Consider the following 27,074-nt stretch of genomic DNA (forward strand, 5'->3'; position numbering starts at 1 on the left):
TTCTAGCTGGATCATAAAATAAGCGGCATATTTTTACTCTGAAAAAGTAATATGCTCTGAAAAGCAGAAAGTGTAAATGCTATTTCATTTAATATGACCATTTAGTCTATTCTGTTCTATATTCTGGTTCTTAGACTCTTCTGTTAGTAAACCTCTTTGAGAACCTAACGAAAGCTATGGACTCTCTCTAGAAAAATACACATGCATGCGATTTTGCACACAAATTCAGAACCCCACTGGGCTATGGACCACAAGTTAATACTCCAGATTTACAATGTTACCACCCTGTTTAGAAACTACCAGAGCTCTTGGATGAGGAGAGTCTGAATTTGTAGGGTTATTTACATAAATTTGCATATGCTATTCAATCTGCTCTACCTTTATGTTTATAAGATAAATTATTTAGTCTGACCTACTCCAATAGTATTCAAATTCAATATCAGTGACATGATATACGTAAAATCCTTTAGCAGGTTTTTAAGCCAATCAATTTAATCACATCTCACAACCAAGGCATAGCTAGAAACACCCTGGCCAAAATGAAGATGGTTACCCCACGAGCTTTCATACAGTGAAGGTGGGCACACCCTGGCTTGGCTTTACCACAAAAAATGTCCCAGCCCCTTCCTAATGTCCTCTGCACCCTGTGCAGCTCTAGAATGTAATGAAACTGCCCTTGGTAGTTTATTTACTAACCATCAAAGCTATTCTTTCATTACCTTCAGAATGTAATGGTTATTTTATGAAGGCTCATTAAATTTAATGAGATACAGCCATGTTTATTACCATCCTATAAAAGGAGTGGGGGGAGACCCATCTTCAAACTGACTCTTGCTTCTGTGGAGTACCAAAAATAAAATGTCAGCCATTCCACTGTACTCAGAGCAAGGCACATAACAAACCAAAAGTTGTTCCCAAGAGTCAAAGTTGATTAGGATCAAGAATACCATTGTTGTTATGATTACTACAATATAGCATTATTAACAATAAGAGCAATAGTCTAGTAATCATAACATCAATAATAATAACAGCAACTGATTACTGTACACTTACTGCCTGCCAGGCATTAGCACATTACGTATTCTCTCATTTAATTTAGTTACGTTACATCGTTAAATATAAAGCCAGAGGGTGCTACATTTTCATGTGTAATCTGAAGCCTCAGTACAATCTAAAGACTGTAAGGGAAGTGGCACCTTGTAAGAGCCCTACTGGAAAAGCAAAGGAGTAGACCTAGACCTCTAGGTCCCAAAGTCAAATCAGAAGAAAACCTAGGCAGGAAATCCAGCTTCCCTCTTAAGGAAAAGTTTCACCCTCTAATTTTGTAATCAGATCTCCCAGGTGGAACATCTTGCCTTAGTGCTCACCTAAAGCAGGGGCATCCAGTCTGCCAATAGTGACCAAGAGCTGAAAAGTAACTGGCCAAGAACTGCTTATACGGAGTCTGAACATATGGAACTTGGAAACAGGAATTGTTGCCTCCATGGCCAGTCAAGTTGGAGTTGAAATTTTTAGCAGCAGTGACTGGGAGACAATAACATTTTGTTGTTGTTGTTTTGCTTTGTTTTGTTTGACTAGAGTGCAATGGCACTATCTCAGCCCACTGCAACCTCCGCCTCGCAGGTTCAAGCGATTCTCCTGTCTCAGCCTCCCGAGTAGCTGGGATTACAGGCGCACACTGCCACATCTGGCTAAGTTTTTGTATTTTAGTAGAGACGGGGTTTCACTGTGTTACCCAGGCTGGTCTCAAACTCCTGAGCTCAGGCAATCCACCCACCTCGGCCTCCCAAAGTGCTAGTATTACAGGCGTGAGCCACCGCGCCTGGCTGACAATAACTTTTATATGGCACCTTGTAGAATGAATTCTAGGTTTCTAAGTTTTATATTTAGTATATGAGAATTAAATTTTATGTTGAAAACCATAATTCCAGAATCTAAATGATGGGAATATTCATCATATTAATTTTGTCACTCAAAAAGAAAGAAAGAAAATGCTATGCAGGCCCTGATGTTAAGTCACTTATCAATTGATCTTGCTTGTCTCCTCTTAAATGTTCTGTCTATAACCCTGTCCCAAAGGGTGTTCAGCCTCACAGGAACCCAAAGAAGGACAGTCTGTTTTGGAAGGCAGTACAGAGAATATCCATTCCCCTCTGAGCCCGAATTCATTCCACTGAAGAATCTTCCACAGTATATAATTAATATTGTGCATATTGAAAGTAGAAACAGGCTTATGAGAAGATTTCCCTGAAATTTGTGACCTGCAGGAGTCTCAGAAAGTTGCAGTTCAGAGGCCAACCAGAAAAACAATCTAGATAAAGAAAGACTCCAGCAGAATACGTATTTTTTTTCTTCAAAAGATTTACTTCAGCCTACACAGAGTAAACAAGTTAACAACCAGATGAAACAAATAGAAAACAGTATAGTGCTGAGGTATGGAGTCTGAATAACAAATCCTCCCAGTCACCAGGAAAAAATAACTCTAAAGTAGGATGCTTATCTGACAATTTCTAACAATTCCGAAATTGCACTCAAAGCTACCTTACCAGGATTTTGTTTGCAAGCACCCACGTGAGCTCATATGATGTCGTTACAATCTACTGGTCAATTTACTAGGAAAGAAGTTTCTGTCTAGGAATGACAGAGTCCCATAAGAAACTGTCCCTTAGAGAGTACAAATTGTTTTCTTCAGGAACCAAAAAAACTGTTTAGTAAGTTACTTTTCCCAAGCACAAATATGCAACCTGTGATCTGTTCTTACATCTCACCTAATCGCCAAAAAGAGAACTTCCTAATTGTGGAGATCAGGCATGCCATTTACATTCAGTTGTGTTTACTGTCATACACACTATGGGATAGTTTTATTTTAAAAACACTGATTTATCATCATACTCAATACTTGTTTATTGAAGAGTGGTGTGAGGTAAGTACAAAATATCATTGTTCTTAGAACCAGAATAGCTATATACGTTTCTTAGGCCCCCTGATTCTATCATGTTAAACTATATAAAAGGCAACAGATGCAAGTTAAGGTAAAAAAGAATTTGTAGTTTTAAAATGGTGCGTAATATGATTTATGCAGAAGCATGGTGCGACAGCGTAGAGCCTGAGTTTGCATCCAGATTAGTACCTCTGTTAATCTCGGTCCTCTCTTTGAGCCTCAATAGCCTCATCTCTAAAATGAGGATCATAATAATAATAACTACTTCATAGGGTTATTGAGAGGATTATATGAGATGATGAAAAATATGTTACATAGTGGCCTGGTACAAAGTAAGCTCCCAACAAATGACAAATATTATTAAAATTGGTAAAGGATAATTTAAAAATTATATTTATAAAAAGTTATTTTTGCCATTCTAAGAAATGAGCTAGAATCTCTAAGGAAACTTTGAAAGGTAAGGTAAGCTTGTCTATGCTTATTTAGATGAAGTTGAGTAAAAGTCTATTCCTGTTTTAATGCAGTGATCTAATTAACCTTTTGCCAGGACTAAAATGACCTTGAATTGGTCTTATGACCTCAAATGCTTAATGTTGTTGACTTTAAACAGGTTTTTTGGGATGGTCAGAAATAACATCTGGTGAAATGAGCTAAAGGTCAAAATAATTTACTTTGTAATAAATAACAAATACGCTTTGCACTAGCTGCTTACAAATAGAAAGAAATGCATAAAATTCATTTGTCAAAGCAAGAAGGTAAGGTATTACATAAGGAATATAGAATCAATCAAAAAATTCCAAAAAGGATCCAGCATTGATTTTTAGTCTCACATCACTTATTTTATACCAGGAAGTGATTAAATTATTCATTTTTATAAACTAAAGAAATACATTTCCAACTAACATTAAAATGAAGTAAAGATGAATCTAATTAAACAACACTGATTTATCATCATAAACATTCCTGTCTCAGGCAGAGAAATCACTGAGCTATAGTGAAATGGAAAAGATAAATGTGGCTTGTGAAAATGTCAGAACTGAGGACTATATGATTTCTAAAACTCTTTCTTGTTTTAAAAATATTTATGCTTCAAAAACCAAAACTCTAATGGGCATCTTTCACATTATCCACAAACTTTAGGGTGAATGACTCAGCCTGTTTTATCAACAGAACCATGTTTAGAAGATCGGTTTCAAAAGAGAATCCCAACTAAGAATAACATTACATTGTTTCAGCCATAACCAATAAATACAACTACAACTGATTTTTGTGCCTCTTATTGAAATCTTGGTGAGCTTTTTTCAGACGATTAATTTAGCAGATTTCTTTCTATTTATATAACTGTAAGTTGAGTTTCATTGCTATGTAAGAATTATTACTTGTGATACAGCACAAGTAGCCATCTCTTTTTATTTACAAATTCTGTTCATCAACTTTCACATTCATATCTGTTTGAAAGGGACAGCAAAAGGAAAGCATGAAAGCATTCAAATATACTGATATGTGTGCAGTCTGGAGTCTTTATTCAAAATGAAATCAAGTTCAAATGCCTGCCTGCCCAGCATTGTTAAGGAAGATTTATAAGGCACCTCCTTATTGAAAATATATCCAGCATCTCCCTCTCCCCTGTAATAATTGTTGAGCTATTTAGTCAATATTTGGCTTCTGTGCATAGTTACCCACATTATGCAGAGCCACTTTATGCCTCTAGTGATCATGTAGGGCCATCACTCCTCCTTATATTCCTCTAAGTTCAAATGTTTACCTCTGTAGCGGGCTCATTCAGTTATCATTTATATCAGTTATTGGTTAGAAGCTGATCATTCCAATCACTCCATTATTAATTTTTTATTGCCCCACATCATGGCCAATCCTTCAAGTGGTGTTTCAGAGCCTACACCGTTTCTTCTGAAAAAAAAAAAAATCAAGCTATACGTGCCAACAATTTGTAGTGCATTATCATTTGTAATGTCCTAATTATTTTACATAATCAATAACATCAAGTCGCTTTTCTTGGGGACTTAGTGTTTATTTACATTTTATTCCACACACGTCAGCTTCCATCAAGAGCAAAACCGATTTTCTTGTCCTGCATCTGCTCTCAAGACAACCTTAATTCACCATAAATCTATTTGTGTTCACTACATAGTTAGACCCAGTTGGTTATGTTGATATAATCCTAGGGCCAAACATGTCTTGATCTACAAAACGAGACTTAAATATAACTTGGTATGCCACCCTGATGATGACCATGGTGACCGGAGGTAGTGTTTCATTTCATTGTTGTTATTTTTGCAGAGGTCTCTGTTTATGATGTGATGCATTTGGGCCTAAGCACATTAGCTGCATTATTCATAGGGTACATTTGTCAGAACATGCATGTGTATAAAGAACTAATGATCCATATTAAATTAATGGCGCTATAAAAAAGAAAAATACTCCATACAAGCAGCTATGTCAGAAACTACAGACCTTGATAAACCATAGAAAGGACCTAATCAGATGAAGCATTGGACTGTTCTGTCTCCAAAATTACATTTCTAGAAATGTACTTGTACACAATGTTGGTTTTATTAAAACAAATTAATTCAGTCATTAAGGAATCATAAGGCAAGTGTCTCATAAGTCAGGACCTCCAGTGTAACAAATTGATTAAATGACTGTGTAATAGTCTCTTTAAACAAATCTAGTGTAACAAGTTAATAGATCTGCTCAATTACCATCCTGGGGTGATGAGAATGTGGGCGACTCTCTCATTAAATCTGGGAGATTGTTCTTAGGAGTTTTTTCCACTTTTCTCTCTCTTTTTCTGTCTAGGCTGTATTATGTTCTGGATTTGAGGCTTATTTTCCAGCCTCTGAAAATTGATTGATCTAATGGCAATTAAAAATAAAAAACTGAATTTGATGCTGCTGACTTCTCCAGTGGATTTGTCAGCTGCTGTTGCAAACCAGTTTGCTCATGCGTGGTCTCTCTCTCCCTCTCTCTCTCTCTTTCTGTCTGTCTCTCTTCACCATTCCATCTCAAGTTTAGGCGTCTGCTGAAGGGCTGCAGGGCACCACCCATCGGCCACCACTCTGTCTTCAGTAACTAAAATAGCAAAATCTCTCTCAGATCAGGCTAGAGCTCTCCCCGGTTTGGTAAAATTTGTAGCAATGCATTCTAACCTGGGAAACTTGGGCGGCCCCAAGTGCCAGTGCCAGGTGAGGGGTGCGGGCAGAGGACATTTAAGTTTCTTCTGAGTCGAGAGCTAAAATCGTTCTTTTTTTAGCTACGGATTGATTTCAATGGGAAGTTTTTACACAGACTTCCACATATGAGAGGGAAATTTGCCTACACATCCACGGGCCTTCTCAACCTCTCAACCTTCCTGCAGAGGCAGGGAGGGAAGAGGGATCTCAGAAAGTACTAGAGGTGGGTGGGGCTCCCAGTGAGGCAAGTATGGAATGAGAGTGGCCAAGATGAGGAAGGAGGTGGGGGAGTGGAGAGGAGAGAGGGAGGAGCGTTTGGGCCATAAACCCTACATCGAAATCTCTCAAGCAATTCTTGCTTTAAGAAAAGCAGAACCCCTTTCTCTGGGGTATGCTGAAATCCTTTTATAGAAAGATGGTAGCCGAATGTGGAGGAGCTCAGGAAGCTTCCTCTCTCCTAACTCCAGAGATGCCAATCCGGGCTGGTTCTGGGTTTGAGACAGTGCAGAGTAACTTCGAGGCTCTACCTTTCCTTGCAGAGTAACTTCCAGGCTCTGCCTTTCCTTAGGTGTTGATGCCCATGACATCCTTTCGCCAAAGGCCTTGGGAGAAAAATCTATTACCCCACTGCCATTTTGTTAAGTGTTTGCTCCTGCGATGTGACCCTGCCACTTTATCTGTTTGTTTTTATTTTCTGAGTGCATGTTGCCCATATGTTACTCTAATAGTTGCTATAATTCTTGAGCAATGGGGCTCGTATTTTACGGGGCTGAATTAAAAAGAATGCACTTTAATAAAAACCTGAGCAATACACTAATGGCCTGACATTGATGTATTTGCATAGAGATGAATTATACGGGCCTACTTGACACGACTTTTAATAAATGATTGAGGAGGTTATTATAAGGATGCACTTTGGTGTGTGTTAACAGGTTATTTTAGTGCATCTATAGCCAAAATTGGGAGCAATGCAGTCTCGCGTACAGTCGCAAGATACTTTTTTGTCTTATGTCTTGTGACATTTACTGGGACAGCTCCGTCCCGATATTACAGTCACAAGCTACATTTTATTAACCAACAGTAACGTTAACTGTGAATGGAATCGGGAAATGAAAAGAAAAATGAGCGCCCCCCCCCCCATATACCTCCACCCACATTAGATCTCAAGGTAGTCAATAACGAGTGTTTGATACCAGGAGCCCTCACTTCAGAAGTCACAGAGAGCTGGTTACACTCGCAGAGAACCGGGCAGGGAAGGCCGCCGTTCTCGCCGGAAACCGCAGGGCTAACTACTGAGGAGGTGCGATGAGAAACCACCAAGTTAGAAATTGTCAGCGATGCGGATGATTCAGGAAACTGTCTGTCTGGGTCCGGGAGTACGAAGATCTATAAGAACCTCTCTGCACACAGAAATCCAAGAGCTCACACGCTACTTAGATGAACTAAGCACCCAAGAGGATATATTTGAATACCAGCTTGCACGTGCACTCTTTTGTCCTGCTTGAATTTCTTTTCTCCATGTGCATGTACTACCTAGCAAAACATAAACAATACAAAATTACGTGTAACTGAAGGCGGCTCTGCCTCCCCTCTCTCTGTCTTGGGGAGATTGTTCAAACGCCCTCGCTTGCGGGGTTTCGGGGACAGAGACTCGAGCCCCGCGCGTCCGCGCCTCCGCGCCCCCGGCGCCGCACCCTTCCACCTGCTGCCTGCAGGCGCGCTGCGGGACAACAGCGCCGATGCAAACCGCTTTCTCGCAAGGAAAAAGGGAGTGGAGGAGAAAGTTTCCTCCCCGAGCCGGGGGAGCAGCAACAGATCAAAGGTCGGGGGCGGATGGAGTGGGGGTAGGGGGAACCGCGGGACGCCCTTGCTGTGTGCGTTTCGGGCAGCCTTACAGTGCCATTCTGCAAGAGTACCTGCTATCTCGAAAAGCTTTTGCCACCGCCGACTAAAGCGGGAGGTGGCAAGGGGCTCTTTCTGAGGCGGCTCCGGATTTGTGCATCCCCGCAGTGCGGCACCCGCAGTCTTGACTTCCCGGTCTCTGCCTGAACAGATGTTTTTGTCCCTCGCGGAGATTTGTAACTGATGTTGGGGACAGCTAGTGGACAGCGCTAGCAACCTGTATCTGTTCTAGAACATACCTGGTGGGAGCTCCGGGGTAGGGTGGAGAGGCAGGAACGCAGGGAGACTGGGGCAGGGGACAAATCAAGGTGTGTGGGTAAATGTGAACATATGAACACACGTGTGTACACAAGTCTCTAAATGTGTCATTCATTACGTTTTTTAAATGGTCAAGTCCGGCCGGGCGCGCTGGCTCACGCCTGTAATCCCAGCACTTTGGGAGACCGAGGTGGACGGATCACCTGAGGTCAGGAGTTCGAGACCAGTCTGCCCAACATGGCGAAACCCCGTCTCTACTAAAAATAAAAAACCAAACAAAAATAGCCGGACGTGGTGGCGGGCGCCTGTAACCCTAGCTACTCAGGAGGCTGAGGCAAGAGAATCACTTGAACCCGGGAGGCAGAGATTGCAGTGAGCCGAGATCGCGCCACTGCACTCCAGCCTGGGCAATAAGAGCGAAACTCCGTCAAAAAAAAAAAAAAAGAAGAAGAAAGAAAACAAACAAACAAACAAAAAACAGCATAGATGTGGTTGCCTTTTCGGTTTCAAAGTAATAACCAAGCAAGGAAGAGAGAAGACTGAAAACAACCCCCCGGAAACTAGCACAGTGTGCCGGATGTCTTTATCCCAGGAGCTCGGGGAAGACGGCCCGCACCGGTATGCGAATTGCAAGACCCAGCCTTCCCCAGCAACGCTCTGGCATCCGCTGTCCGCGCGCTGTACCTCCGCGATCCAGGGGACGCCCAGTGCACCAGGCCCTTCCCCTGGGTCAGCGGAGGCGCAGGGCGTTGGCCACATCAGAGGTGCAAATTTACCCCGGGCCCAGGGGAGAATGGCGACAGCGTCCGGTACTCCACCCGGGGTGCGCGTCAGCGTTGGAGAGCCTGCCCGGCCTGCAGAGGGCGCTACAGGCACCGCTGGGGAGAGCCGGGCACCACTGCTTCCAGGATCCGGAGCGCAGAGCTGCAGGCCGGACCCACTGGGGGCGTGCCCGGCGTCGGAAGCTCAGGCTGGGTCTCCGAAGCTTGCCCTGAAAACATCGGAGGTAGGGAAAGTAGGGAGAGCGTGCTGTGCTGGGCTCCACCCTGGACACCCCAGTTTCGTTCTCTGCAAAACCACGCCTCTGGCAATGCTCTTGGAACGGCGATACCCAGGGATGATGGTACCACCGGTCTCGGCGGGACCTCCCGGGAACTTGTCCTGCGGGAGGGAGTCCAGCTGGCCGCCCACTGGTAGCAGCAGTGGGTGGAGCGTACAGACTCCGAGACCCGCGTGTGTCCAGCACCCCAGGCTGAGGCTGCAGGGTCCCCGGGGCCCGGAGCCTGCCCCCAGCACGAGGGAACTGGGCCAGGTGTGGCGACCAACGTCCTAAATCCCAAACAGACTTCGTTCGGTCGGGCTCAGTAAAGAATTTGCCTAAAGGTAGAAACTGGACCAGAGAAGGAAACACAGTGCCGGGCACATCCAAGCTCACTTGAATTTCCTGGGCCTTGACATCCCCGAAAGTAGACGCAAGATGTATTATCAAGAACCTGGTGGCGTGTGGAGACTAGCTCCCCGAGATGCGCCATGACTGGATTTCAGCTCAGTCCAAACTGCGGGAGGGTCGCAGAGGAGAGAACACACAAGGAAGGGTGTGTAAAGGAAGGGACAGGTGGACAACTGAAGGCAGCGACAGCTGGACAACCGAAGTCAGCGGCCACAGCTGCCATTTCCTGCCCTTGGGGGGGAGGGTGGAGCTTCTGGGAAGATCCGGGGCCTGCAGCGCCCTTTCCAGATTGTGCGATGGATACAGATGTCTTGTCGCAGACGTGGTGCCGTCTGGGCTTAAAGCCGTCGATAAGCAAACTACAGAAGCCAGCTAATCCCGAGCGTTCTAATTGCCTTAGTCCTGGGATCACCCACTCAGCAAGTTCAGCCATGAAACCGGCCCTCATAGACACGCGCTTGCCCTCTCGTCCCCCTTGCACCCATTGGACTCGATGCCCCAGCGTGTGCAAAGAGGGCCAGCCTGAGCTTCTGTATGGGATTCTCCTGCGGGGTTGGGAGAGACTTCTTCCGGAGCAGATGAGAACAACACAGACAAAACCGCATTTTTGGACTCCTCATTTAATCAAGACGAATTCCGATTTGTCTCATTTTGACCTTTGTCGTTATTGAAAGGGAATATTAACCCCTACAACTTCTGCCTGTTTTCTTTCCAGGCCCTTTTAAAACCAGAGTCGTTCCTGGGAGCTCCAGCCTTTAGGTCCTTCAGGTCTCTCCTCACCTAAAGGGGAAGTTCTGGGAGGCCCAGGCCCAGCACAGCCTCTTCAGGCATTCGGAGAGATTCTATAGCTCCTTCCTGTAGGTGGGACCACAGAGCACATTCCAAACTCTTCCCATAGGAACAGTGGTCCCAGTCCAGGAAGTCTTTCCCCTCCACATAAGGACCTTTTCCCCCGGGAAAAGCAGATTTCCCTCATTCTCTGCTTTTATACCAACCCTGCTCTTCAGAGAGCCTGGTTTGTGCACGCATTGAGCGAGAAACGCAGGGTATGGGAAACGGTGAGTTTTCTGTCCAGCTGGATAGGAGCAGATAAAATAAGACAGCCGGGAGTTCAGCTGTGTGACTGAGCCCGGAGGACCACCACATGATTCCCCATTCCTATCCAATTCCCAGTCATGGGGTAGAGGACACCAGATTCTGAGAGGCACAGGACTACACCTAAGGCTTTTCCTAGCCTCTCCTAGACAGCAGGGTGTCTGTTGCTGTAAGTCAGCATGATAGAAAAAGCACTGAAGAAAAGGAACTGAACGATGAGGCCATTGAGGTAGAATACATACCCTTTTTAGGGCACAGGGGCTCCTAAATACCCTGTTCTTCTGGGGGAAAGGGAAAAGAGTGGACTAAAAGAAACAACCTAATTGTAACATTGGCCAACAGGGTAGGAGGAAGTCAGCTTCATCCCCTACACCACCAGTGAAGCCACTGCCACCTGCAGAAGGTTCTGCTGCAGGCCTCTCAAACCTTACTTAGCCTCCAAGGATCAGTTCACCAAGAAGAGTCTCTGAAGATGCAAAAGTCTCCACCCTGCACCCGGAGTTTTCAGGCACTGAGAATAGAATGAGGCAGACATGGAAGGTGACCGAGAAGTGCTTCCAAGTCTTAATTAGAGAGAATCCTGTAACACTAGGAAACTCCAGTTAAAACATTTAGGAGTTAGTTGTATTTATTTATCCCAAATTTTTGTCTCAAAGAAACTACTGTTGGAAATCTAAGTTTGGTATTGCAGCTCCTCTGATGGAGTCTGTGAGAGACATGAAACTCATCCATTTGCTACTTAAGCTGTGCATGCTTCTTTTTCTAGCAGTTTGTCAAACTATTACATGATAATCAGATGTAGAAGGGTGCAGTGGCTCACGCCTGTCAACCCAGCACTTTGGGAGGCCGAGACAGGCGGATCACCTAAGGTCGGGAGTTTAAGACCAGCCTGACCAACATGGAGAAACCCCATCTCTACTAAAAATACAAAATTAGCCGGGCGTGGTGGTTCATGCCTGTAATCCCAGCTACTCAGGAGGCTGAGGCAGGAGAATCGCTTGAACCTGGGCAGTGGAGGTTGTATTGAGCGGAGATCGTGCCATTGCACTCCAGCCTAGGCAAAAAAAAGAAGACTACGACGATGACAAAGGAGAGACTCCGGATGGCCTGAAGATCATTTCTCTCCGGAGTAAAATAAGGGAGAGGGTTGCATTAAAGGTCTATCATTTTCTTTAAAACCATCAAGAGAATACAAAGTTTCCTATCACTTCTTATGGGGTGTGTGTGTGTGTATGCATACCTGAGCATGCACAATGTCCCGAGGATACAACAGGAAACAAGCAGTGTATGACCTTATGCCCTCAAAGTCTGACTATTCCAGGTCTAAAAGTTTTCCAAGAGGTAGTACTGCTATAGCTCTGTCCAAATTGTCACCCACTTTGGCCTATCAAGTCTCTCTGAGGCACTTTCTTCTCCCGGGCAAAACAACACAGCACTGTGCTACAGATGATAGATAGATAGATAGATAGATAGATAGATAGATAGATAGATAGATAGATACTATTCACTTGGAAACCATCATGGCCCTTGCAGGTAGAGCATGGGTCCCTGGCTGACACAGTCACCTTAAGTGTGCTGACAGCAAGGGCTCTTGGAGTCATCCATTTGTCCCTTACTTTCTATCTAATGGAAGTTAATGACAACGTGCTGATTTCATATTGGCCTTTGCAGTCCCTTTTTTCTCTTTGAATTCTGTTTATCAAGAAGACCTAGACAGGCAGTGAGATTGCTTTTTATATCAGAGGTACTGAAGCCCAAGTTTTCAACTGTATTTGCTGTTTGTACTGTTTCCCTGGTCCTCTGGCTTCACTCTGCTTCAGTAGTGTTGGGAGAGGTGTGCAAAAGTGGAGTAGATGGTCAAAGAGGAATAACCTTCTGCCCATCAACTTCAGTTGGCAAGTAAGGCCCAAATTCACACTGCAAAAAGCAAGGTCTACGGGAGCTTTCCCTCTTAATTAAGAGCTGGTTCCCTTGACTCTTAGGGGTCTTGCTCTATTCTTTTGAGGGCTTGCTACCTCCCTCCCTTTCTTATGCTCCAGGAAATCAACAGCAGCTTCAGCACCTCTCACCCACTCCCCCATCTCCTGCCTTCTTGCAACCTTGATTTTCTCAAAAGAAAGTCATATCCCTGGTTTTCAAAGGAAAGGTAAAAGGGGCAAATTCCAAATGCTCAGTCCTAACTTGAAACTCGGTGTCCCTTCTTTTCTTTGTGTCTCTTTTCTTTCCCTGAGGTTTTTGTTTGTTTCTGGGTTTTTTGTTTGTTTGTTGTTTGTTTGTTTTTTATATTTCCCATCATCCAAGCAGGCAGAATAATGTTGGAAGTCTGTCCCTGGCTGTGTCTTGTGGAGAGAAGATAAGTAGTACTGGCTTGTGAATCAGATCCAGGTTCTGTCCATGTCTGATATTTCCAGTTATGACATATTTAGCCAAACCACACAGCAATATTACAGGATATAATCATCAGCTCTTACATTTGTATGTCACTTTATAAAGACTTTTTGCTTTTGAGTTTCACAACAACTTTGTGAAAGTTTAATTGACATAATTGTATAGAGGAAGAAATGTCTGGGATCAAGTTACTGGCAAAAAATAGAAACCAGCACTAGGGCTCAAGTCTTCTCTCCCTAATGAAGTTAACGGTGGTGCTTCCTTTCATACCACATAGTGTCAGTCTGGTGGCATTTTCAAATGACTTTAAGTAATAATGAAAGATGCCTTCTTCAAGAATCTTTGCTTTCAATAGACTACTCTTTATCCAGAGAACAAAGATAGGTCTATTAGATATGGTATTGATTATCTATGCTATGTAACAAATTATCCCAAAATTTAATGGCTTAAAACAGTAAACATGATCTGACACAGTTTCTAAGGGTCAGGAATCCTGGTGGGTTCAGCTGAGTGATTCTGCCTCAGGGCCTAGCATAAGCCTGTAGTCAAGATGTTGACCTGGAGCTGCCATCCTGTAAAGGCTTGCCTGGGACTGCAGGATCTGCTTCCAGGTTTCACCTATACTTCTTGCAAGTTGGGACTGATTTTTCAGATGTCTCAGTTCCTTACCACATGAACCTCTATATGGGGGCAACAGTGTAGCTGGCTTCCTCCAGATCAAGTGATCCAAGAGAAAGAACAAGGAGAGTAACCTACACTGTATTCACTAGAAGCAAGACCCTGAATCTAACCCATACCCAGGAACACAGGAATTAGGATCCATCTTTTAAAGGAAGAAATAAAAATAATTTTTAAAATATTCAAAAACCACTTCAGGTAGTCAGGCTTTAAGGTTTACATAGAAGAAAACCTCCTTTGCTGTCATAACTTCTCTTTCCACTTTCACTTTTCATATCTTTCCTTGGTTGCACAAGATAGCAGGGCTAGAGTTAAAGGCAATCTGAGATGGGGCCTTTCTTGATGGTGCTACTACTGCTGCTGTTGCTGCCGGTATGATGGTGATGGTGATGACAACTATGATGGCTACAACTTTCATAGCTTACTAGGAGCCAGGTACTGTTCATATATATTAATTCATTTCATTCTCTAATAATTCTATGAAGTAGGTGCAATTATCATCCCTAATCTACCTGTGGAGACCTGCTCTCAATCACTGTATGATCTCTTGATCATTGTGATCTTGTGGCAAGAATGAAAGATTCCTTATACACTCTCATTCACTTGACACCATTTGGTTTTGAGAATAAAAACTGACAAATCCTTGCAGACCAAGTAAAGAGTGCAGACAAGGAAGAAAAATCTAGGGTAAAAGGAAAAAATTTCCAAAATTATTTTCAAGAGCTGAGCCACAGCATAAAATGCAAGGACCAAAGCTGGGAAATGATAAATAGAGAAATTACTATAAACCATGGACTTCTGTATGGAGTTCAGATTAAAGGCATGAAAATTTGTTGAATGTTTTTGTTTGAAGATGATTAGACCATATGGTAATAACTAAGTCAATGAATTTTCAGCAATCTTAACTTTCTGTGGTCTATGCACATAGATTTGTCCCAAACAATTGATTGATGATGGACAGTGTTTTCATAATTTATCCACTCAACCCCTCAAAAATAAAATTATATGTTACAGAGATAAAAGAAATTTATAGACCAGCTTATTTCCTGATGTTTATATATCTGTCCCTTATAATAAGTAAATACATAGGATAATTATGCCTCATAATTTCTTTTGGCTTTCCCGAGGTAGACATAGGCAAAATGTTTTACCAGAAGGGTGGTAAGGCCCCTCTGAAAAAATAATTTGCATTTATTGAAATTACATAGTAAAAATTCTTTCCTGACAATGAGGAGGCAATCCATTTTCAAACATATCTTCAACCAAACTAGCCCTTATTCAAAGTATACTAAAATAGAAACTCTGAATGAAACTTCTACTTCAGAATTCTGGTCACCCACCAGTAAATAGCAAACACCACACAGACATTATGCTCTACTCTTTAAAGTCTTCAAGTATGTTAGTCAATAGAAGTGGCTGCTTTGGAGCATCAGAACAAATGATGCACATCTAAACTTTTCATCTTTGGGTGACTGATGTTGGATCAAAGGGGAAGACTAGAGAGTGAATCCACTCTCAGATAAACTTTCAGTTTATGGAACAACTCTAAGCCAATCTCTGGAACACTGAAGGCTAAATTTCAGGAAAATATCCTATTCCTTAGTGATCTTGCTCAAACTGTCATTACTCCCCATTCAAACTTTCCATTAATAGGCTGGGAGAGAGGGTTATAGTGCTGTGTTTTCTACAGATCTTAAAAGGGGCTACATTAGGGAGATATGCTTCTCCCTGAAACTCACAGTCTAAATGCTATAGAAGAAAAAAATGCACACTTTCCTGTCAAAAAAAAAAAAAAAGAATAAAATAATTGCCCTGAATAACTGTAAAAAAAAAAAAAAAAAAAAGTCACAAGAGGAGGAAGGAGCACTTTTTGCATGTATCTGTGTGTATGGCAAGAAGGAAGAAATTTAGTGCAGAGAAACTTGTTCGAATTAACATAAAATAGAGTTTACAGAAGAAATCTACCACTTACCTTTGTTGTTACTACAAGATCCTATTGTCAGTGATTAACAAAGGAGCCACTGTGTCTTTAAACTATTCAGTGCTAGGAGTTCCCTAGTGGAATTTCACCTCGTGTGTGTGTGTGTGTGTGTATGCGTGTGTGTGTGTGTGTGTGTGTGTGTCCCTGCTGATCATCAACTTAAAGGACAGGGCAGTGTGTGCAAGTTGATGCTGGTATAATAACATACTCATCTATTAATACACAATATTAGGCTCCAAAAGGCTGCAAATGCACCCTGGTCTCTGTTACCTAGTATAGCGTTTCCAAGAAAAGCCGGCTTGCAGTCCAAATTGCTTACCCACTGAGCAATGAGGAAATTTCTGGAAGAGAATCAGTGGTTTTCAGTTCCCCCTCTTCCCACTGTCTCCGAAACAGGGAAAGGAATAGTGGATTAAACTGCTCACAAGCTTGGAAAGCCGCTCAACACACCACAACTTCTGGGAAGAAAGGCATGGAGCTTGAAGTTACAGAATCCTGAATGTGAACCAAAGAGAAAATTACTCACCAAGTGGAAGAATTGAGCCTGGACTTTGGGGCCCAGAAAGAGAATTGAGTAGAAGCAGCGAATGCTGCTGGGACATGTGAGACACAGGTCCAGGGCCCTTCTCTTCCACTCTTTATCTCCCATGCAGCCCCATTGCCTTTTCCTTTTCAGGAAAAGAAACACATACCAACAAAAATGAAAAAGCAGTTTTACCCTTTCTTTCGACACACACACACACACACACACACACACACACACACACACCCTTGTTTTTGTCTGTTTTCCATAAGCCTTTTTAAATGCGGTGGTCCATCAGGCCACGTGCTGTGACTTTTTTATTTTTAAAGCATGACCCCGTTAGCTGTAATGGTTGGGTAGAAGACTTAATCAGACGCTTTATGGTTGTTAATGCCATAAAATTTTTGAACCAAAATGAAAAATGATTCTTACTCTCCATTACTTGAGCTGTAGAGTGTCTCCTCAGTTTCCCCGCCATACTAACCTTTGTGAAAAACTGTTCTTGTTGCATATAAATGGAAATAAATCAAACCAACCAAGAATAAGGGAATTAGGGGTAAGGTGCCCCCTTCTCTCTCATTCCCAGTTTTACGGGGCCAGTTGCAACTGGGGGCTGGCTGGAGTCCTGCGTGGAAGTAAATTAACTGGAAACCTCAAGCCACTGCTGCAGTCAAGTAGAAAAGAAGAACAAATGCCAGTGTAGCCTGGCCCCAGAGCACGACTCTGGCTGCCACCCACACACCTCAGAGCACATCAGTACTCAGGGTGGCAAGCGCAAAGACCCGTCCGCCCTCTGCAGATTTGCCTGTGGAGTGGAGTCCAGGCATCAGCTTTCACCCTTTTCAGATGCTCAGAATGGAAAGGTGAAGAGCACAGAGGAACGCTTCCTAAGGGATTTGTGAGAGTTTTCTTCCCACACCTCTAACTTGGAATAAATGCTATCAACGTGTTTACTTTTTGAGAAAAAGCTTTAATCTTAGTTCCAAGTTTTCTGTGACTAGTATTACTATATTACTGCTACTGCTACTGTTACTACTATTATTATATTCTGGAAATAACATTCTAATTATATTGTGAGTTTTTGTGTTTTTTTAGAAAGATAAATAAAAAGTTACTTGGCTTTTCAAGGCAGAAGAGGGGTGAGTAAAGGCTAAAAGAAATAAAGTAGAAAAAATGTTCTCATTTTCAAAAATTAAATGATAAAGTACAGTTGCAGGACAATAGGTGATGTGTCCTCCCTACCCACCCACTGCTGTCTTTTTATAGAAAGGGAAAGAAATATAGAGGGAGAGAGAAAGGAAAAAAGGAAGAGGAAAGAAGGAAGGCAGGAAGGAAGGAAGGAGGGAAGGAAGGAAGGAGGGGGGAAGGGAAGGGAAGAAAGGATAAGGGGAGGAAAGAAAAAAGGAAGGAAAACGAAAGAAGAAAAAAGAAAGAAAAGAAGGTATTGTTCACAGCTAAAATAGAAATTATCCCAGCACAGCAAAGCCTCCTTCAAAATAGCTGCTCCTCTGAAGGACACATACCTTAGTCATACTAAGAAGATGGAAATTCAGAAGAGTTTGAAACTCCCTGAGAACTTCACAAACTAGAAAAAACAAAAAAGAGGACAGATTTTCAGCCCTTCTGTTAAACCGTGCTGTTAGCATTGCATTCTACAATAATTTCTCTTTAGGCAATTTCATTTTGTGGAATTTGTGAAAATTTTAGTTTTCAACTATTTTTTACTTTCAAGGGAACAAAACAGACCTATACTTTCTTTAGCCTGAAGAATCTACTGAACTCTATTGATTTTTTTTCTCTTTGAACACAAGCTCATTAACCTGAAACACTAAGGAGGTAATGATATTTCACTGAGCCTGAAACCAAGTGTCTAAAAACAAAAAGATCCCAAAACAGTGATACCCCCCAGGCCTTCCCCCCTGCCTTTTTTTTTTTTTTTTCAAATTCAGCTGGAGAAACTATAACCTTGCTTTCTTAACCCTAAAAGATTTTTACACCAGTTAAAGGAAGCTTTATTTAAATTCATCCTGCTACAGTAATGTTTAGTAAAATCAAGGCTTCTGTCTTTCCACAATTTCTGCAGTCTTACAGCTACAGGGGGAGAAATATTGGCATCAAATAGCAGTGCTACTCAACCAACCAGCTCTGCTGCCTCCTCTAAGCTAATCGAATAGGGGCTGACTGAGGAGCTATCTTGGATATATGGAAATGAGCTCTTCCCAACTGCCCCCCAACCCCAGGGACTTCCTGGAAAAGGAAAAAGCGATCACGAAGAAATTAGACAACACAGACATCAGAAGCAGCTAGTTAGCCAGACTAGTCTCTTCAAGAATCGCCATGAGTGGGACTGCATTTCTTTTATTTTCCTATCCAGGAGAATGAGAAATGTGACATCACTCTTCCAAAGGAAAAAAAAAAAATTAAGTAACAGCTATTTCACCCAAGAAACCAATATACTATTTCTTTGTGGTCTTGACTTTTATTATTTGAGATCTCTGATGAGATCAGATGATCTGTACCCTTTCATTCAAGGCAACAGACGTCTTCAAACTGTTTTTTTAATTTGATTTATCCTTTGAAACAGAAAGTGCATTACATTTAACTGGTCTTGCAAAGGGGATTTTCTTCTCTTTACAAACCGAATTCCTTATATAAATTAATAAATGTTAAAGATGCTAATATATCACCATTATTAGCTTAAAAAAGAAAACAATTTACATATTCTATAGTATTCTTATGATACAAAACACTTCAAATTCAATTACAGCAACTAAATGGATTTTTATGTTTCAGATCCAGAGCGGTTGTAACAATTCCCACCATCTACTTTAACACGCATTTTTATCAGAAAGGAGTTAAATACAAGCTATTGTAGCCCCTCCCTCCCCAATACTTTCTTTAAATCACTAATAAATAGCAACAAACGACTGTGCAATTTCAGAGAGGAACAGGGAGGCAAGTGAGAGGCCTTCCCTGGTTCCCACGTCTTCCACTTCAAGTCCGGGGGATGCGGGAGCGCAGTGCAGATCCAGGGGGTGGGCAGGGCAGGGCAGGGAGAGAAGAGGTGAAGGGGAAAGGTGAGATTCTGCAAATCCAAACGGGAAAGAGGAACGAGAGGAGGGGACGGAGAAGGTGATGACATTCTATTCTACGCTTCTCAAATGAAGTTCAAAATAAAAGGGAAGGTGTGGCTTGAGTCGCTCTTCAAAGGGGAGGAGGAGAAGGAAGAAGGTCCATCTTTTTATACGAAATTCAAAAAAGCATTTTACATTTTAAATATTCACAATAAAGTAACTTCTAGTCAGTGTAACTCACGATTTATTTACAAAGAGCCTTCAACAGGTTACTTTAGTCGCACAGCAGTGTGTGGGGGGAAGAAACCTCCCTCTTCCCATCGGTGGCAGCGCCCGCCCGCTTGGCTCCGAGGTCCAGTGCGCGGTGGGCGTGAACCCTTCCACAGCACCTCTCGGCGCCCCCTACCCCGCCGCCCGCGGGGGCAAAAGCTGGGGGCCAGGGGGACCCGGGCGCTGAGGCCGCTGCCCGCCGATGCGGATAGGGCTGGGACCGTGGCCCGGCTGCGGGTTTCAGCAGCGTCATTTACGCAGTGCATTTGGTGCTCTTCCTTGCCTTGTCAACCCCGGAGGCTCTGTCCCCCACATCCCCTCCCACAACTTCAAGGTTAAAAAAATAGATATGTACATCTCAAAAATAGCAAAGGGTCCCCTCAGGCAGGGCCGGGTCCTCCGGGCCCTGAGGGGCGGCCAGGCGCGGCGTGCGCGCGGTCTGCGCGCCCCTCGCGGCCCCAGAAGTGGAGGCCAGAGCCGGGAAAGTGCGGCGGGCGGCGGTGTTCAGGATGAGCTCTCCGGCTCGGACGCGTGCAGTAGGAGGCCGCCGCCGCCGCTGCTGGACTTGTGCTTCTTCAGCAGCTGCGTGATTTTCTCGTCGTCCGAGTTGGGATCCAGAGGCTTGTTGTAGTCGTCGTCCTCTTCCTCGTTCTCCGAGGCCCCCTTGAGGCGCTCGGTCTCCGAGTCCTGCTTCTTCTTGGCAGTGGCCATCTCGGCCGCGTGCTTCTTCCTCCACTTGGTCCGGCGGTTCTGGAACCAGACCTGAAGGCGGAGAAAAGGGAGGAGAGGGGAGACAAGGGAGAGGAATTGAACTAGCAGATCCAGGCCGTGCTACCACCCCCGCATCTCGATGGCCCTCCCGCGGCCCCCCGAAGGCCCGCTGCCCTCCCTTGCAACTCTAGCAGCCCTCCCTTGTCTCGGCCGTCAGTCTCCTTCGCCCCAAGTCGTCCCCCGCCCCCCCACCGTAACTGGTACCAACAAACTGACCCCCGTTGCCATAGCGATGGTAACACAAGATTATTGAGGTTGTCAGCGAGTGAGTTCTCAAAAGTAAAAACAAAACTTGGAAAGTTAAAAATGAGTGTCCCTAAAAGCGGGTTCACTTTCCTGCCTTCTAGTTTGAAGTTGAAAACTTTTCCCCCTTCATAAAGTTGCCCCACAGTGGCTGTGATTTTATTCCTTATTTACTTTCTTAAATTAAGAAATTTCCAACAACCTGAGGTACTTGCTTTTCGATGTAGATTGTGGGGGGAAAGCACAGCATTTGCCCCAATTACTTCTGTTCTCCTTTTCACTTTTGAACATTTGTTTGTTTCACTTAATCTCAGATCTGAATGTGTACTAACATGGTAGATAAAAAATAGCCTCCCTGTTTTTTACTTTCAATGTATGGTGCACTTAAAAAAAAAATACAAACTTCAAATACAAACTTCAAATCACCTTTAATGTTTTTCATAAGCCCAAAGTAAAGCAGAGGCTAGAATTATCATTGGTTATTTTTAAAACGTGAAATATTGTCAATTACATTATTTTCCACAATTGGCATGTCTATTCTTTCAAGTGTTATTTTAACTGTGTTCCTGCCCAAGACATTTAATACAAATATTTTTAAGCTTATTCGTGGTGCTTGACATATATTTTACCTAAAGCATCAGCAAGAAGCAACCTATTTTCCAGAGATACTGAATTATCCTCCCTTTATTCTGTCTTCCATTATGTATTTTATCTAGAGAATCAGAATTGTTAAGAAAGTGATCTTTATTTTCTTTATACAGCTATAATAATTCACTTCTAGCCATATAGACATATTTACGGTGAAAAAGGAAGACCTCCAGATTATCACAGTAGGCTCTGTACCAACCTACTGCAAAAATAATTTTAACTGTGATGGTATCCTAATGGCCACATACAGAATCACTCCTGAAATGTATTTTATGATGGCTGTCCAGGGGGAAATACACTAGCCAGCAGACATGGCTAATGTTATTCCTACTTAATTTAAGGAGCAACAATAGAACTAATGAAAACAGACTCACACCCCAAAGAAACAAACATAACAAACTGAAAAAGAAGGACAAAAGAGACTATTGGAAATACAGGAAACCATCAGATTGAATTTACCCAGCTTGTTCAATCCCTTTATTTTTTAGGAAAAAAATTTCTGAAGTTTGTTTCCCTGGAAATATACTGTACAATTCAATTATAAGAAAAGTGATATTTTAATTATAAATTGTTGTCATGAATAGTACAAATCTTAAATCTGTTGATAAACTTATTTTAAACCAAATTCAAGCCTATAATTTAGTAATAATCCTGTCAATTCATTTGTAAAATTACTATTCCAAAGCGATTGCCTTAAGCTAAGATAAAAAACAGGTTCATCTATGGTAAGTAGTTAGATCCTGTGGATTTATTTATTTATTTTTACTTGCAAATTAATACACTCGCCCTGTAATACTGATCTACATTAGGAAATTATATAACTAGTGGAGCCTGAATTGACTAAAAAAAACTTGGATATCTCTACAGATAGGATATATAGAAGTTGTCTGACTGACCTGATCTATTCTCTGGGCTGATATTTCATTAATGCTTTTATTCTCTAATAATGGTGAGTCCTCCAGCACATGCTGCTATCTAGATTAACCTAATTTCAAAGGCGGGGGCTTGATTCCTTTTGTTCATCAAGAGTTTGCCTGCCTGCAAGACCCCAGCGTAGTCCCCACCCTCCTTCACTACTCTCAACTTCTCCCCAGGCTCCTCCGACTCACACCTCCCAGGCGACTGTTTGTCAGTTTGGGGTGTGTGTGCGTGTGTGTGTGTGTGTGCCCATGTGTGTGCGCGCGCGCGCTCGCGACAGGCGCGATACCTATCCCTCTAGGTGTGCAAGGTCCACTCACCTTGACCTGACTCTCCGTCATCCCCAACGAATAGGCCAAACGAGCCCTCTCGGGCCCCGCCAAGTATTTTGTTTGCTCGAAAGTCTTCTCCAGGGCGAAGATCTGCTGTCCGGAAAAAGTGGGTCTCGTGTGTTTTCTCTTCCCGTCTTTGTCCAACAAAATGGATCCTTGATCTGTGAGAACCAATAAACAACGAGAGAGGGGGGGAAACAATCGGTTACAAGCGGCTGCACTAGGGGAAAAAACGAACTCGAAAAACAATGTTTTGTGGGAAAAGAAAGCTCAGTCTGTGGTGTACACCAGAAGTGTAGTGGCGCTTCCAGCCTAACGGCGCGTCTCCCTTTGCCTTTTTACATCCACCTGTTTTTTAAAAGCCTAGTGTTTGGCGCAGCAGTAAATACCTTCTGCTCAACACCGACGTCAAACAGCTAGGGAGCCTATTGCTAAAGTTTGCCAGAGCCTAATCGCAAGGCCCTATTAAATTGTGCCGGATAAAGGCCACTCTCGCCTCCTAATCCAGTTGGTGCTCGTTCGGCCCCGGAGCTTTGCATGAGGATAACTAGATTTTTTTTTCCCTTCAACGCTTCCTTAACCTGTGTCCAGGCAACAAAGGGGTCCTTGTTTTTGCACACAAGAGAGCTAAGTCGCCCCCAAGTCTAATGTCGTTGCAGCCGAGGGGGAGAAGGGAGGGGGGAAAAGGAACAGCCGTTGTTGGAGGCCCCTAATACGGCCATCAAAACCGATACAATAGCGTCTCCCTGGCACCCTCGCCAGGCCCAGTTGCCACTGTCCCCGGGCTTCCCAAGAGAACCTCCACTCGGCTTTCCCAACTTCCAGCAGTTACCGCTGCTCAGCCGCACTAAGGAGGTCCGGAGACTTGGAAGAAACTTCGCAGACTCGCTCAAAAGCGAAGAACCGAGCGAGAAAAGAACCCCAGGCTGGGCCCTGAACTACACCTGGAAGGCTGGAAACCTCCGCAGCGCTGCGGCCGACTGCCCTGAAGACTAGCGCGATCTTGGGGCAACTCAGTATGCCTCAAGCAAGGTCTTTGCGGGATGGCACATTTTCCCCAGGCCGTGTCCTTCGCTCTTCCCCTGGCTCTTTCTTGTGTTAAGGTGCTGAGCTCCACGATGTCCCCAAATGTGCCTGGACGCAACGTGTGCCAGCCCCTGCCCTAGAGTGGAGGCAGGTGGGAAAGCGCTGGCCCAGCGCTGGGGAGCGGCTGGAAGCCCTCGCCCTGCCCCGGGGACGCTGGCCTGTCTTCAGTGGGCTCACCCAGGCCGGGTGTACTCTGGCGGCGAGGGCGAAGAGGTCTCCTCCGGAGGAGACTTTCATGCAAATACACGCACTTCCCGGGCGGTGGAGGGCTCACCGCTGCCGGGCCTCACTGCTTCGAAGAGAGGCAGCGGGTTAGGCTGGCAAAGGCGGAATGGGGCCCTGGACGGCAGGCAGGAGGGGGGAAAGCAGGGATGCAGTGGCCTCTCCTCCCCATCTCTCTAACCCAGGCCAGGCCTGCGGTCCTGGCAGGCCGTTTCAGGAACAGCCAGGGGCTGGGACAAGACACACGTCCCGCACCGCGTTGTGGTCCACACGAACACACACACACCAGCTCAGCTCAGGCGTACTCAAGACTTAGAGAGACGGAGGCGCTCGGATGCAGCCACGCGAGCTCAGGAAAGCGAGAATCCCTTTCTGGAAGCCCTGGCCCAACCTAACTGGTGTGATTCCGGCGCTGCCAAACTACTGGGGCTGGCCACAGGATGGACCGAGCGGCATGCACACCAGGGGCCGCGACCCGGGAGTAGGCAGAACAGGCACGGCAGGCGGGCATCGGGGCGCGGGTGGTTGTACTCACGAGGGGTACAGGCCAGGCGTGCGTCCCTCCAGGGCGGGCTCTGCATCACTCCGGGCCAGAAGATGGGCGTCCGGCCGGGCAGCTCAGCCAGTGGCTTGGGGTATCGGCCCACGGCGGCCACCGCCGCGGCGCTGGGGCTGAAGTAGAGCCCGGGCGGCGGCGGCGGCGGACTCAGGCTGCTAAAGCGGGGCAGTCCGGCCAGCAGCCCCGCCGGGGATGAGGCGGCGGCTGCGGCCGCGGCAGCAGCTGCGGCGGCGGCAGAGGCGGAGGAGGCAGAGGCGGACGAGGAAGAGGAGGAGGAGGAACCGGAGGGCGAGGCGGAGGGCAGGGCGGCCCCCGAGGCCACGGGCATGGAGGGCCGGCTCAGGATGTCGTTGATACCATGTGGGGTGGCGGCCGAGAGCTGCTGCGGGGGGCTGCCAAGGGATGAGAGCCCCCCCGTGGCCGGGGGCTTCAGGCCGCCTGGGTTGTGGGTGCCCAGAGGCGGGGAGGGCGACGAGGAGGACGACGACGAGGACGAGGAAGAGGGGGGGCCGGTAGGCAGCGGGGGATAAGCGGCAGGGTACAGCGGGGTCTTCATCTCGGCCATGCTGTGCAGGGCGGCCAGGGGCGGGCTGCTGAGCAGGAATGCGCTCTGCCGGGTGCCCTCCATTGCCCCCACCGCTAACATCCCACGGCCAGGCCGGAGCCCGTAGCCTTGCAGCGAGGGCGCTGGCTGGTGCCCCCGGCGGGGCTCTGAGGAGCCGGAAGCGCCGAGGGCGCGAGCGGAGAGGCACTCGGCGCGCCCGGAGGCGAGCTGCCAACTGGGCCAAGAATGCCGCCGCCGGGAGTTGCTCCTCTAGCTGCGCAGCAGAGATGTCCAAACCTTCCACGCGGGAGGCGGCAGCTCGCCGAGAAAACCAGGCGTCCCGGCGGGCTAGGCAGTCCTTTCGTTCCACGAGTCCTAGATTCGATCCCCGGCTCTTCTCTCTTTTTCACTTTCCCTAGTTGTTCAAAGTGCGCTACTTCTCATCTTCTGCCCCCGAGAAATAAGCAAAACAAAACCCAGGCTGGCTCCGGAGAGTTTGTAGCAAAGTTAGTTGCCTAATCTCCACTTTGAAGTTGGAGGGTGGGGGTGGCTTGCTTTCTTTGGGGAGGTTCAAAGGACGCCGTGTGCAGCCCGTGGCGCTCCTCTGATCTTACTGGGATGCGCTGCTCTTTCGGCCGGGCGGCTGATTCGCATTCGGCGCTCACAGTGCCCGGGGAGAAAGCGCATCCAGCCCGCGGGAGATCTAGCCTCTGGGCCGGCTTCCTCCGCCCGCGCTGCCCCGGGCTGCTGAGCCAGAAAGGGCAGTGCCACCGATCCCCGCGGCTCCCAGATCCTCACCTCCACCCGCCTTGCCCTCTGGGCCACGGGGCACTGGTGTTGCAATATTGAAAAGAAAAAGGGGGAGGAAAAAGCACAGAAAAACAAAAGACTAAGTGTGAAAAGTCTGACGGCTGGGTTTCGGCGCTGCTCGTCAGTCCACCTCTGTAAACGGGCCTGGCGACCCCCGCCCCACCCCCGCGCCCTCTCTCTCCCTCTCACTCTCCGCCTTTGACTCTCCTCTCTGGCATTTTCTTCGCGGCTTCCCAGGCGTCGCTCTTCTAAGTCCTGTCCTCTGGCCAAACTGACCCTCTTCGCGGCTCCTCCGCTCTTTCTCTCCTTTCCTCTCTCCCTCTGGGCCTGACAGTTCGGATGAAGCTCTCAAAGGTAATAAAACATTTGCATCACTCCCTACCCCTCTTTAGCTGGGGGACGAAAGGGAGGGGTAAGTGGGGGACCAAAATGAGAACTTTGAGGGACGTCACTCCGAGGCGGCCGGGGCCGGGGAGCCGGGCGCAGACCGGGGGCGTAACCACCGTGTCCAATAGCGCGCCGCCTCGACCCTCGCGTCGCCCCTGGGGCACGCCCACTCGGGGGCGCCGCGTCCTCTGACTGGCTGAGGCGGGCGAGGCCTAGGGCCGCGCCCGCCTAGTCCCCTCCCGCTCCCTACTTCATTCTTTTGTGGGCGGGGCCAGGAGGGGCGGGAGCTGGCGAGTGGTGCGGTTCCGCGGTGGGGCCAGTGGCCGCCTCAATTAATTGTGTTAAATAAAATGAGAAAGGGGAGGGGGAAGCAGAGACGAAGAGGGTATTACTTTTTAAAGAGAGGAATAATGAAAACTCAGCCCTTTTATGGAAAAGCAGTTCATATTCTTCCCTTGCTTCCCCACTAGCCCGCTCGCGTCATCCTATCCCCTTCCCCCACTAGCTGTGGAGGGCGCCTCACCTCGAACCAAGTCTGGTCCCTTGTAAAATGGAGCTAATGGAGCAGGCAGCCGGCGCAGCCCTGGCCTGGCTCCTTCTTTTGAAGGGATTAATTAAAAGCCATCTGGGCTCTCCCAGAATTGTGTAAATTAATTTGTTGCTCCTTAAGCCTATAGATGTCCTTAATCCCCTTGTAGGCCGAAGGATCGTCCTTTTCTATCTTTCCACCTCCTGCTTTCCTTTTCTGTTCTTTCTCCTCCACTTTATTTTTTCTCATTCCCGAGTTCCCCCCTCCCATCGCT

At 45.8% G+C, this 27,074-nt stretch overlaps 1 protein-coding gene across 1 annotated transcript; it reads right to left on the reverse strand.

Moving 5' to 3' along the window:
• Nucleotides 1-18,949: 18,949 nt before the first annotated feature.
• NKX6-1 (NK6 homeobox 1) lies at nt 18,950-25,245 on the reverse strand. The gene is made up of 3 exons (XM_007999117.3): nt 24,507-25,245; nt 22,652-22,824; nt 18,950-20,513 (listed from the first exon to the last, which is right to left on the reverse strand). Exons 1-3 carry the CDS (start codon nt 25,174-25,176, stop codon nt 20,256-20,258), a joined length of 1,101 nt encoding a protein of 366 aa, XP_007997308.1. The 5' UTR covers nt 25,177-25,245; the 3' UTR covers nt 18,950-20,255.
• Between the last annotated feature and the right edge of the window lie 1,829 nt (nt 25,246-27,074).

Source organism: Chlorocebus sabaeus, chromosome 7 (genome assembly GCF_047675955.1).
Source record: "Chlorocebus sabaeus isolate Y175 chromosome 7, mChlSab1.0.hap1, whole genome shotgun sequence".
Classification (NCBI taxonomy): Eukaryota; Metazoa; Chordata; class Mammalia; order Primates; family Cercopithecidae; genus Chlorocebus; species Chlorocebus sabaeus.